At 42.1% G+C, this 13,660-nt stretch overlaps 1 protein-coding gene across 1 annotated transcript; it reads right to left on the bottom strand.

Annotated features, from left to right (window-relative positions):
* Positions 1-6,415: 6,415 nt before the first annotated feature.
* LOC122132923 (trichohyalin-like) lies at positions 6,416-13,486 on the bottom strand. The gene is made up of 3 exons (XM_042707880.1): positions 12,763-13,486; positions 12,255-12,497; positions 6,416-11,716 (listed from the first exon to the last, which is right to left on the bottom strand). Exons 1-3 carry the CDS (start codon positions 13,465-13,467, stop codon positions 6,848-6,850), a joined length of 5,817 nt encoding a protein of 1,938 aa, XP_042563814.1. The 5' UTR covers positions 13,468-13,486; the 3' UTR covers positions 6,416-6,847.
* Between the last annotated feature and the right edge of the window lie 174 nt (positions 13,487-13,660).

The following is a 13,660-nucleotide window of genomic DNA, read 5'->3' as shown; positions in this document are numbered from 1 at the left end:
CCACATGCATATCTCAGTATCTGAACGATGCACTGCCTAATTATCTAAACATCAATCTCATTATACTATGGCATACCACAGGCTATCCAGGGTACGGGGTGATCAGGGTAACCCCCTCAGGAGTACAAATCTGGGTAAGGGAAGGAGTTGGTGGTGGGAGAGCCCCCCACGATTACAAATGCATATTAGGGTAAGGGAAGGAACTGGGATACGGACTCTGGCACCCAAACATCTTGCAACAACAGGCTTCTTCATGTAATGCAGGTTAATACACATGTCCCCAAGTGGTCTGTCAGCGCCTCAGCCATAACCACTGATCTCGCTTTTTCAGTAGCCTTAGACAATTCCAACAAAAGCGGTGTGATTGATTTAGCTATTAAGCCTCAAACACCATTTCTCCACTGGCCTCGTTCCCTTGCTTCCATTACCAGTTCCGAATACTATAGTCTCTTCCTTTCAAAGACCTCCTCAACCGCATCAATGGGAATCATTAACTCAATAAAGTAAAGAATGCGCACACCATGTCTAGTCTTATAGCATTAACGTAATAATATTAACATTACATAAAACAAATTAATTCAACTAACTTTGGATGCAATTGCTAACTGGACAACCTGTTTATAGCAGGCAGGTATTACTATACTGTAGCGATCTAATCAGGGGCGGTTTGTCCATAAGGGCGATTTGGGCCACGCACTGCCAAACGGGAAAAGGAGTTTTTTTTTTCTGTCCGATTCTACCACTAAACCATCTGATCTGCCTCTGAATGTCATTGTCCAATCAGGCTAAAGTCGTGCTCCAAATGGCCCCGCCCCTTTTTGGGGCGATATTGGGGCGAAATGAAAATCGCAGCAGACCTCTCTCATGTTAAATCAATTTTTTTCACAAAACAGGGCTCTCAATGCAATCTCTATGGCTTCCGGGAGGGCTCGCCCCACCGTGCTCTCGTCATACGTAACTGCGTATAAGGACGTCATACGGCTTTGATCAAGTCACATTCTGTCAAGATGGCTTACGTTCAGTGCAACAACTCAATTCACTCTTTGAAAGAAACTCCTTTTAGTCGGCGCACTAATAAAGATAATTGACAACAAAACAATTAGGACCTCCTAGACCAAATGTATCCATTCAACAGGTTTCTACAAAGGGGGGGAAATCCTACATCCAAGAATTGGTACGAAAGAAAATCGTGGCTAGCAGGCTGTGAAGTGGCTAACGCTGTCTGTATTTCTATATACCACTGTCACTTTTCATAGGTTTCACAGTGTGAATGTTGGCTACTTGCACTAACACTGAGTTATTTTCTATGTGATGACTTGTTTTGCTTTTGTAAGCCAATACTTTCAAGATCAGTCAATAAATATTGTTGGTTTTGACTTATATGTTGCCCCCTTCTTTATGTTGTTACTGGACATATCATGTGTCCTGTTAAGCTATGTTACATCATACAGCATTTGAGTAATGTGAATAATGAATAAGTGGGATCATTTATTGTGGAGCCACATCATTTTTGGTTATGAAGGCTCCTGGATGCAACGTTCTTCCATAGCTTTCCACCTGTAACTAGCTACTCTATGTAGCTAGAGGGGAAATCTTTCTGTTGTGTGCTGCCATCTAGTGGACAAAAAGGTATTGCTGTATGAGTTAATCAGCTAACGACAAATAGATACAATTGTCCTGCTTAATGTACCTACTGAATGGGTCGCTTTAATCATTATCAAAAAATTGCCACCCCTGAGAATTTTTTCAGGAGCTGCCACTGGATCTAATATACTGTTTGTTAAAACTAAGGCACAACCATTCAGACACTGATACAGAGTGGCAAATGGAGCGGGCTTATATACGGAGACACATTTTTCTGGCTCAAGGTAGTAAAATATGCTAAAACACCCGAAAAATCACACTAGGGCATTTATACAACACACTGACTCTTCATTGCTAACTAAAATTACACATAGACATTAACATATGAGGGGAAACACAAAAATGGAATTATTAGACATAAGATTCAATGCACGGAACACTGGGAGTACATCTTTACTGCTCCAACAGTGCCAGCACGGCTCTGCTTCACATGGCCACCGGGGGCAGGGTATCTTGATGTCATAATCCTGGAGTGTCTTGAGCCACGCAGCCAGCTGCCCCTCCAGCTCTCAGAAGTTTAGCAGCCATGTAAGTGAAGCATGATCGGTATGCCGCAGGAACCATCATCCCTAGAGGAGTGCCAAATTCACAGGATCACAGCCATTTCCCGTATCTTCTGCTTTGCTGCTTCCCACTTGGCTAGGTGGCGAGGACAGAGACGGATGTGTGCTGGACCAGACTGGCACATGTGCAGTCTTCATTTCTGGCAGTGAAGATGTCGGTGAACTGTTCCAGAAGCTCTCCTAGCTGGCGTCGCTGGCTCTTTTCCAGCCCCTAATGGCTCTGCTGGTAAAGCTCCTCAACAGCCTTCCTTGTCTCAGCTGTTGATGGCAGGCCTGTGCGTGTTGGTCTCTGGAAGGGGCTCTCTGGTGCGGCTGCTGCTGGCTGTGGAGGCTGCTGCTTGGATGCGAAGATTCTTCTCTTGGATTTGGTGGTGGTGATGTGAAGATTCTCTGGAGGAACACCAGGCCCTGGGCACCTCTCCTCCACCAACGGCAAGCTGGCTTCCCTGCAGTGGTTAGCGATGATACAGTGGCTCTCTGTTTGCCTGCTGGCAATGGATGAGGACGACAGTCCTCCCTCTGTGTCGCCCTCCTTCAGTTTGATGCTTGCTGAGGAGTAGGATCACAAGGCGCCAGAGCGTGCAACATGCCCAGCCTCCCCACACCGGTAACATCGCTCTGACTGGCTCGCTGCCAGACGCAGCCAGACTGACACTGCAGGGGTTTCACCTCTGCCTGGCGGGTTGCCTCCATCTCCTCCTTACTCTCACTCAGCTCGGCTTGTCTTACATGATGGTTTGGCCCAGAAGAACATGATTTGCTCCACCTGCTCAGCCTCACCTAGGGCTGCAACCAGAGAGCTGGGGGAAGGTTAGGCGGATATGCTCCTTCAGCTGCTCTGGCTGCAAACCCCAGACGAAAGCCTGTAGTGTGAACTCCTCTTGTTGGTCATCACAGCCCCAGCGAGCGTAAAGGCGCAGGTCAGCTGTGTAAGTGCCCACGCTCTCTCCTTCACCTCTCCGGCAAGTGGCAAGCTTATCCCGGACATTATCAACAAACACCTGGCGGCCAAAACGACACTAGAGAGCTCCTTTAATGGCGGGCCAGCTCAGTTGGATGATCATTGACGCTAATGCAAGGAACGATTACATGTTAACCCAGGCAAGTCACTTCTGTCGCATGTTTATGAATAATCTGGCGTTAATGTTTGAAAAGTATTTCCTCTTGATAAATGAATTGTTAATGACGTCGAACACACAGTGGTGTAAAAACGGAGACATTTTGATTTGCACAACAACCAGGGTACTACCAATTACAATTTCTGGTAAGAAATTAATAAAAAAGAGCTCTTGTCCTGTGCTACAAACATGAAGCAGGTATACCCTATTATATGGAAATGTTGCGATTGTAGCATTGTGGGGCTTGTGTGCAATCATAGGCGGAGATCCCGGGGGGGACAGGGGAGACGTGTCCCCCCTACCATAAAGTTGTCCCCCCAACAATCATTGTTAACACAAATAAATAATTTTATATAATATACTAATATTAAATAAAAGCACAACAACACAAGCGGTGCCAATTATAAACGTAAAACAATGTGTTTATTTTAGTGTTGAAAAATCATGATCCCCCTATTGCTCAAAGTGGTTTGGTTCACATACTGTTTCCAACCAGCGGGGGCGGGCAGCTCCGTGTTTCAGTCAATCAGCCCAGTACACGGCAAATTGTGAGGAAACCAGCCTCACTAGTAAATCCTCTACAAGTAAAAGCCAGTAAGTCATTTATCACACCACTTGTTCAACAAGCACAGGCTTGTAACATGAAAAGTGACATTTCTCCTGCTTTGTCCAAAAGCTCAAACTTGAGCTTGTTAACAATCATTAGCTAGTGGTGGCTTAACCAGCGTGCTGATTAAAAAGAGGCTGATTTTGTACAAAGCACACACACACTCCTCTTTTTCCTCCTCTCTCCCCTGTCACTGCCGCTATGCTACACGATATGTAAAGAGGTTGACAGACATTGGATCTCATTCTCAAACGTAGTTAAGAACATGTTACAAAGTTCCCGGGACAATTCTGGCATTCATGAAAGTTTTCTCATCTGGTATTCGTTCTTAACTTTGAACAGAATTTAAGACTGCTAAATAGCAGTCCTAAATCGGCCAGATTGGAGTGCGCCCATGTTCTTAATGCCTGAATTTGTGAGAAATCGTTGGTGATTCCGTTCACATCAATTCTACGACATCCTCGGATTTAAATAATTATGATAATAATAAATACGAGAATATTTGTATCATAAACAATTACGTTTCACATTTAAAGTCATGATTCTATGAGGCATCGTGATGTCCTAACATAAATAAAAGCACTACACGAACACTGCAAATGGCATTGAATAAATAAAAAAGCTCTAAACTCAAGAGCGTGGATATAGCCATGGTGGAATAGAATAGAGAAGATGTTCATTTACATGCAGCTGAATTCCTCCTTGAAGAGCGTTTATTTGCGTTTTAACTTTTGACATTATTTGTCTGTGAGTAGATATTTTGTGTAAGTACATTTAATGCCGTTTAGATAATTAAAAAATTACGTTGAATTTCTGTTGGTAAATGTTATAAGAGAATTCCGTATTTAGCAGCTAAGTTATGCTAGCTCTCGAGGTATCGTGCTACATTTATGCTACATTATTTTACGTGAAATGTATGTCTCTTTATTTCTGTCTGTTCCAGACAGTTTTACAAAATCAAACGTCCTGTATGAATAATTGCATGCTGATAACTTCAGTAAACTCAAGCAAAACAAGACTTGTGGATTCACTTGAAATTCATCATCTTTATTCTGCAAAGAAAAGTGTTATCTAGCTGTCCTGCAAGGTAGCAAACGCAGTACGAGGACAGCATAGAGAGAGAGGGCGATAGGGCCAGACAGCAATTTTTGTGTGTTTCTCCCCCCCCAGGAATTACTCTCTGAAATATTACCATGTATTGTCCCCCCCTACAATAAAATGGGATGTCCGCCCCTGTGTGCAATAACGTACATTTTAACATATTTCAGTTCAAAATGCAACTGGCTGAAATTAACACAATATATAGAGATGTTTAATTAACATAAAATGACTGCATGATTGTTGAAGCTAATTTATTGCAATGAACGTTTACCATGCTGTTCGATCCATGGTGTGCTTTAAAAGTGCTTTAAAAGTCAGATCATTTCTAGATGGCCTCTGCTAACTTTAACTTTACTTATGCAAACAATTAAGACTAACTTGCTATCTAACATGAACTATGCATCTAGCTGGCGTATATTAGAGGCACGTCTTCGGGCTACCTGTGACATGGATTGCTGAACTGTCACTTGGGTTTCTATTATATTCCCTTTCTTAACTGCTGCTAGTCTTTTTATATCAGTACTTTACCATCACTGTTTTGGTGTGGAGGGGCGAGGGACAAGAAATACATGATTTGCATAGATCCAGCAACACATTTCTGAACGTTTAATCATCATGGTAATAAACAAACAAACTAAAAACATCAAAACATCTATTCACTGACCAAAGGTAATTTAAACAGAAGTGTTTTAATGGCAATGTTCTATTGTTAATTTTATGTATTTATTATCAACGACGATTTTGCCTGTTCCATTTACCATTATTTTTTAATTTCGGAATACTTGTGCATGTTGTCAATATCTTTTTTTTATTCTCCTTCTTTGATTTTGTTCCTGGTGGAGGGTGAATAAATGACAAGCCACAGAAATGTTGTCTCCCTGCTGCCTTTTGTGCCTACCCTGAAGACACTCAACACTATATCTCTTTTGACATTCATACCCTTTTTGTTGACCACCTGACCTCCAATCAGCCTAAATGTGGTGAACATACTGGCATACCTGCATCATCTAGATAGGTGATACACTGTGGTGGTGACGAGGCAAGCCATTCACTACCCCACCCGAGCCACTGAACTTTGGTCTCTATATTCAGTACAAAATGAAAGGCTACTGTCTATTACACTCATGACTTCATCTTGAGAGAGACTTAGGTGATCTTAATTATGTGCAATTAGATGTGATTTTACCAATACTTGATATAATGAAATACTTGAAGAAATTAAAATAGACACATACAAATATTGAAAATGTTTATTGGTGAAATATGAAAATAGAATAATAACTAAATGGATTTACTGAAAATGAATGCTATTTTTTTTATTAATGTGACAAATATGTAGATTTAAAATAAATGAAACAGCAAACCAAAAAGATTCAGCCAGGTCCTAGTTTTTGCTCCTATCCCAACCAATCATCTGTTTCTTCAGGAGTTTATTGCTGGTGGTGTACATCTGAGTAGAGTTGTGAAGATCCAGGTTCCTGTCGGCTTTTTCATTCTGTTGCAAAATGTAGGCTAGCTGGGCTTGGCTTGCAGTCTCTTTCTCTTGTGCTTTCCTTTTGATCTTTTTCTGTTTCTTTTCTTTTTCCCATTCAAGCCAGGATCCCTCTAGTTTTTGTCTGGTTAGCTCTTGGTTCACTAGGCTCTTGCGCTTGTACTGTTCTCGCTCGCCCTGTCTTTCCAAACCCCCGAAAACTATAGAGGGAAAAGATTTGATAACTCATTAAAGTTACTGGTAAATTTAAAACAAGATCACACAAGAACATGAATATGGCACAATATTTAGATGTGGATTTTAGGAAAAGATCTCAGAATATTCACAGATGTATTGGGTACTTACTGTGAAAGGTTAATTTATCACGTTCCTCCTCTTCCCTCTTGATAGTTTTCTCAATTTTTGTCTCAATTCTCTCTTTCACCTTTCGATTGACCCATCTAAGGAATCTTCTTCTTTTACTCTTATCTTCGGCCACTGTCCCATCCTGGGTTTGATGATCTTCACTCCCGTCATCATCGGTTTCTGTCAATCTTCCCTCCTCCTCCTGTTGTTCCATCTCTGTCTCCATTTCTTCATCTTGTATCTTTCTTGCCATTTCTTCTTTTTCTCTCTGTCTCTGAACTTCCTGTTCTCTCTCTCTTTCCATTTCCTGCTCTCTCTCTCGCTCCATTTCCAGTTCCCTCTGTCTTTCCAATTTCTTCTGTTTTTCTAATTCTAGTTGGCGTTGCATTTCAATCTCCTGTTTCTCTATTTCCTTCTGTCGCTCAATCTCTCTCTGCCTCATCCTCTCACGTCTCATCTCATCCTCTATTTCTTGCTCTCTTTTCTTTCTCTCTTCCATCCTCCTTGTCTCTTCTTCCCATTTTTTCTCCAGCTGCTGTCTTCGTTCGTCCTCTTTCTTGATGGCCAGCTCGTCCTGGAGCTTGCGCCATTCCTCTGGGTGGTCACACCAGTATCTCCCCTCTTCATCTTTCTTTCTCTTCTCCTCTCTCCTTTTAAGCTCTTCTTTCCATGCCTCTTGTGCCTTTCTCTGCCTCTCACCTGCATTTCTCCTTGCCTCTCTCTGTTTCTCCTTCTCTTTCTCCACAAGTATTTGCCATTTTGATTTGAAAGGCTGTCCAGAATGTATTCCCTGTGCACTAGTTTCTTCTTCAGTTTGTAGCTGCTTCTGATGTTTTTCTCTTTCTACCTCTTGCAATCTCTCTTCCTCTCTGCCTTCTTCCACCATTCTTCTACTCTCTGCCTCTTTCCTTTGTTTCTCTACTTGTTCACATCTCTCTTTCCCCTCATTCTCCTTGTGCTGACCAGTTGCCTTCCACTTTTCCTCCATTTTCCACAGCTCAGGCTCATTTTTTTCTTTTATGCTTCTCTCAGTTTCCTTGAGTTTCTCTGCCTCTGCTGCCTTTTGTAACTCCATTTCCCGTTTTAGCTCAATCTCTTGTTGTCGCTCCTCAATGTGCCCCAGTCTTTTCTCCTCTTTTCTCTCCATCTCCAACTCTTTCTGTCCCATCTCTCGTTCGCTCCCCTCCATCTCCATTTTTTGGGTCTCCAGGAGTTTATCTCTCTCTTTTTCTTTTTCTTCTTCAGTTTGAAGATGCTTTTGAAGTATTTTTCTTTCTACCTCTTCTAATCTCTCTTCCTCTCTCTTGCCTTCTTCTGCCATTCGTCTACTCTCTGCCTCTTTCCTTTGTTTCTCCATTTGTTCACATCTCTCGTTCCCCTCATTCTCCTTTTGCTGAGCAATTGCCTTCCACTTTTCCTCCATTTTCCGCAGCTCAGACTCATTTTTTTCTTTCATGCTTCTCTCAGTTTCCTTGAGTTTCTCTGCCTCTGCTGCCTTTTGTAAGTCCATTTCTTGTTTTTGCTCTATCTCTCTTTGTCTCTCCTCAATGTGCCTCAGTCTATACTCTTCTTTTCTCTCCATCTCTAACTTTTTCTTTTCTATCTCCCTTTGTGTCTCCTCTGTCTCCCTTTTTTGGGTCTCCAGGAATCTATCTCTCTCTTTTTGTTTTTCCTCTTCAGTTTGAAGATGCTTTTGAAGTTTCGCTCTTTCTACCTCTTGCAATCTCTCTTCCTCTCTCTTGCCTTCTTCTGCCATTCGTCTACTCTCTGCCTCTTTCCTTTGTTTCTCCATTTGTTCACATCTCTCTTTCCACTCATTCTCCTTTTGCTGGGCAATTGCCTTCCACTTTTCCTCCATTTTCCGCAGCTCAGACTCATTTTTTTCTTTCATGCTTCTCTCAGTTTCCTTGAGTTTCTCTGCCTCTGTTAACTTTTGTAACTCCATTTCTCGTTTTAGCTCAATCTCTCTTTGTCTCTCCTCAATGTGCCCCAGTCTTTTCTCCTCTTTTCTCTCCATCTCCAACTCTTTCTGTCCCATCTCTCGTTCGCTCCCCTCCATCTCCATTTTTTGGGTCTCCAGGAGTTTATCTCTCTCTTTTTGTTTTTCCTCTTCAGTTTGAAGCTGCTTTTGAAGTTTTTCTCTTTCTACCTCTTGCAATCTCTCTTCCTCTCTCTTGACTTCTTCCACCATCCGTCTACTCTCTGCCTCTATCCTTTGTTTCTCCATTTGTTCACATCTCTCTTTCCACTCATTCTCCTTTTGCTGGGCAATTGCCTTCCACTTTTCCTCCATTTGCCGCAGCTCAGACTCATTTTTGTCTTTCATGCTTCTCTCAGTTTCCTTGAGTTTCTCTGCCTCTGCTGCCTTTTGTAACTCCATTTCTCGTTTTTGCTCAATCTCTCTTTGTATCTCCTCAGTATGCCTTACTTTTTTCTCTTCTTTTTTCTCCATCTCTAACTTTTTTTGTTCCATCTCCCTTTGTCTCTCCTCCATCGCCCTTTTTTGGATCTCCAGAAGCCTTTCTCTCTCTTTGTGTTTTTCCTCTTCGATTTGCATTTGCCTTTGTAGTTTCTCCCTCTCCAGTTCTTGCAATCTCTCTTCCCCTTTTTTAGCCTCTGTTTCTGCCTCCTCTCTTCGTTTTTCAATCTCTCTGCATCTCTCTTTCCACTCATTCTCCTTTTGCTGGGCTACTGCTGTCCACTCCTCCTCTGTTTGTTTTAGCATAGCGATGTTTGTCTCTTGTATGTTTCTTTCAATTTCCTTGAGTTTCTCCTCCATCTCTGCCTCAACAACTTTCTGTAACTCAACGTCTCTTTGTTTTTTCTTAATTTGGCTTTGCCTCATTCTCTCCTCTTCTTTTCTCTCTTTGTCCAGCTTTCTCTTCTCCATGTCTCTTTGTCTCTCTGCATTATCTCTTCTTTCTACCTCTCTTTGTTCTTCCATTTCAATCTGCATTTGCTGTTCTGTTCTCCTTTGCTCTTGTAATATATCTTTCTCTTTGTTTGCTTCTTTTTCTGCCTCTTCATTCTGTTTTTCTATCACTCTGCATCTTTCTTTCCATTCCTCTTCCTTCTGTTGGGCTGTTTTTGTCCAGTTTTCCTCCATTTGTTTTAGCTCAGTCTGATTTTTTTCTGTCATCTTTCTCTCCATTTCTTTGAGTTTCTCCTCTTTTTCTGCTACTGCAGCTTTCTGTAATTCCAGTTGCTGTTTCTCCTCCATCTTCCTTTGTTTGCTCTCCTTTCTCTGTATCTTCAAGAATCTCTCTCTCTCTGTCTGTAGCTCCTTTTCCATTTGTATCTGCCTTTGTTGTTCCTCTCTTTCTAACTCTTGCACTCTCACTCTCTCTTCCTTGTTCTCTCTCTCTGCCTTTTCTCTCTGTTTTTCAATCTCTTTACACCTCTCGTCCCACTCATCTTCCTTCTGCTGAGCCAAAGCTCTCCATTTCTCCTCCATTTCTCGCAGCTCACTTTGACTTTTCTCTTTCAGCCTTTGCTCCATTTCCTTGAGTTTTTCTTCCATGTCAGGTTCAGCAAATTTCTGCAACCCCAGTTCTCTTTTTTTCTCCTTCATCTCCATCCTCTGAACCTCTAGAAGTCTTTCTTTCTCTCTTTCTTTTTCCTCTTTCATTTTTATCTGTCTTTGCCATTCTGTTCTCTCCAGTTCTTGTAATCTGTCGTGCTCTGCCTTGGCCTCTCTCTCTGCCTTTTCTCTCTGTTTTTCAATCTCTTTACACCTCTCGTCCCATTCATCTTCCTTCTGCTGAGCCAATACTCTCCACTTCTCCTCCATTTGTTGCAGCTCACTTTGGCTTTTCTCTTTCAGCTTTTGCTCCCTTTCCTTGAGTTTCTTTTCCATCTCAGATTCTTTCATTTTCTGCAACTCCAGTTCTCGTTTTTTCTCCTCCATCTCCCTTCTTTGGACCTCTAGAAGTCTTTCGCTCTCTCTTTGTTTGTCTTCCTCCATTTGTATCTGCCTTTGACATTCTGCTCTCTCCAGCTCTTTCAACCTCTCCTCTTTCTTGGCTTTTCTTTCCAGCTTTTCTTTCTGTTTTTCTATCTCTTTGATGTTATTGTTCAACTCCTCCAGCTGCTTCAGCTCCATCTCCCTCCATCTCTCCTCTTTCTCCCTCAGTTCCATTTCTCCCTTCTTCTTGATCTCTCTCTCCATCTCTTTCAGACGCTCCATCTCCCTCTCTGTCTCCTGCCTCTCCTCCTCAATCTTTTGCTGCCTTCCATTCAAACATTGGTCCAGTTCTTTTTGTTTTAGTTGAAACTTTCTTTCCATCTCTCTTTGTTTTTCTTCCATTTGTTTTTCCAGTGTCTTCTGTTTCTCTTCCCATTGCTTCTTCAGTTCTTCCTGTCTCATAATCACTTCCAATTTTTCAACGTCTTGCTGTCGTGCCTTTTCTTTTCCCAAGTCAATCAATCTGTCTATCTCATTCTGCCTTTCTGTCGCTCTTTCTTGCTCCTGTAGCTGCTCCATCTCTCTCTGCTTCTGTTTTTGTAGTCGTTCCATCTCTTTCTGTATCCCTTTGTCTCTGTCCAACTCTGCATGTCTCTCTGATGCCTTCAGTTGCTCGATCTGTCTCTTTCTCTCCTTCTCTCTCTCCATTTGTTTCAGTCTCTCTGTCTTTTGTAGCCTCATCTTTTCTCTCTCCAGGTTTTTCAACCAGTTCATCTCCATTTCTTCTTTATCAATAACTTCAGTTCTTGACCTTAGCTCAATTCGATCTCTCTCCTTTTGTCTCTCCAACTCTAGTATTCTTTCCTCAGTCTGTTTCAGTCTTTCCATCATTAGCTTTCTCTCCTTAGCTCGCTCAATCTCTCTCAACCTCTCAATCTCCACCTGCAATATTATTTTTAATGGATTAATAGACATGCATACAACTGGATGGAACAGATTAAACCATTTGATTTATGACCAGTCTCTACATACAGGTATGACCATACTAGATTGAGATTGAGTTTGAGTATGTGTCCAAGTTTACAATGACATATGGAGGTTAGATTAGGTTTTGGGCCTGTTCTGTTCCACCACATGCTACATTATCCTCAATGTGCTTAGCATATCGTCCCTATTTTGAGATAATTTCACTGGCTTCCTGTATGTCATCATGATTTTAAATGATGATCATCTCAAGAACATTTAATAGCCTGGGGTCTAAATGTACTGTCCATGTGATGCAGACATGATTCAGCTAGAACTCTTCGACAATCTGGGCCTGGTCTATGAGCTAATTACCAGATGACACCAGACGAGATCCAACAGTCCAAAATACAGATTTAAAACATACAGGCTGATATATTTTCTAATATCTACAACTACTGTATGTCTTTCTTGTGAGAAACCTGTGCTTGAAGACACATGTTTTAGAGACACTTACCGTCTTCCTGTGAAGTGCACATCCATAAGATTGTCCAATGCCCCATGGTCCTGCCCACTCGGATCCTACCAATTTTTCAATATCTCTTGTGAAAGCGGCCCCTCTTTCTTCCTCCCTCCTTCTCTCTCTTTCTTGCCTCTGCTGTATTTGCAACTGTTCTATTTGTTGCCTCTCCAGGGCTCTCCTTTTCTTGTTTTGGTAGTGAATTTCAGCTTTTCGTAGCCTCTCCAACTCCTTCCGAGCCTGTTTGTATGATATTGTAAGATAAGATAACACTGCATTGATCCTGAGGTGGGGAAATCTGGGTGTTAACAGCGGCGGAAAGACAGATGTCACAGAAAGCACACACATAAAAACACATCCAAATAAATACAAATACAATACGTTCTGCAAAGGGGTATGATAGTGAGCAATACACAAATGAGCAAAAACAGGTTCAGGTACTGCCAGTTATTTAAGTGTCCAAAGTACAGTGTGTATATAAGTTAAATTGTAAAGTGTCCTTTACCATCTCGTGCAGTCTCTTGTCCGTTTCTGACACCTCCTGGATGATTTGCTTTAATTTTTCGATGTCATGGGACAACTTCTGCTCCTGCTCTATTGCCATCTCTCTCTGTCTCTCTGCCTTCTGCTTGGCCTTGATGTTCATCTGCTGCTGTCCTCTCTCTTCCACTACCTGTTGCTCTCCCCTCGCCCGCTGAAGTCTCTTCAACTCTCTCTTCCTCTCCAGCTCTCTCTCCCTCTCCACATCACACTGTCTTTTGTCCTGCTTAAGTCTGTCCATCTCTTGTCCACTTCTTGCTTTCTTGGCTTTCAGCTCCATTTCCATAACACTCTGTGTGGTGAATGTATTTGACACAGAAACATTTCCGGGCTCAGACTCTTGGACTCCACCTAGCCTCATGTTGACCTCTCTCACAAAATCCTTTAGCTCCTTGCTTATTTGTCTTTTCCTCTCTTCTAAGTTGATATCCATCTCGTTCTGCTCAGCATGCGCCACCACTTGACTAGCCCTCGTGTCCTCGACCTCTTGCTCCTCCATCTTTCTCAGACCTTCACTGATGTATGCGTTTAGACGGTCCTGGCCTTGGCGCCGTACCTCACTCTGCTTTTGCCATCGCGCGCGGACTTCCTCACTTATGGTAGCATGGGGATCTGTTGTGCTGAGCTCTCCATGTTCCTCAGTCTGGTCCTCTCTCCTTACGCTCCTCATCTTGGGCTTTAAAGCCTTCAAAAGGCAAACACATCAACTATAAAATAGTGCACCTCTTCATCACAGTTATCACAAGTAAACAGAAGTTTGAATAAACCATTTTTGCAACCATACAGCATCCTATTATACAGTATTATTTTCTACTTGCATCAATAATATACTGAAGACTTTTTGACTGGCAATATATTGCTCC

Source organism: Clupea harengus, chromosome 5, assembly GCF_900700415.2.
Source record: "Clupea harengus chromosome 5, Ch_v2.0.2, whole genome shotgun sequence".
NCBI classification, from domain to species: Eukaryota; Metazoa; Chordata; class Actinopteri; order Clupeiformes; family Clupeidae; genus Clupea; species Clupea harengus.
Note: the sequence above shows the minus strand (reverse complement) of the source record. Positions and strands in the feature narration are given on the sequence as shown.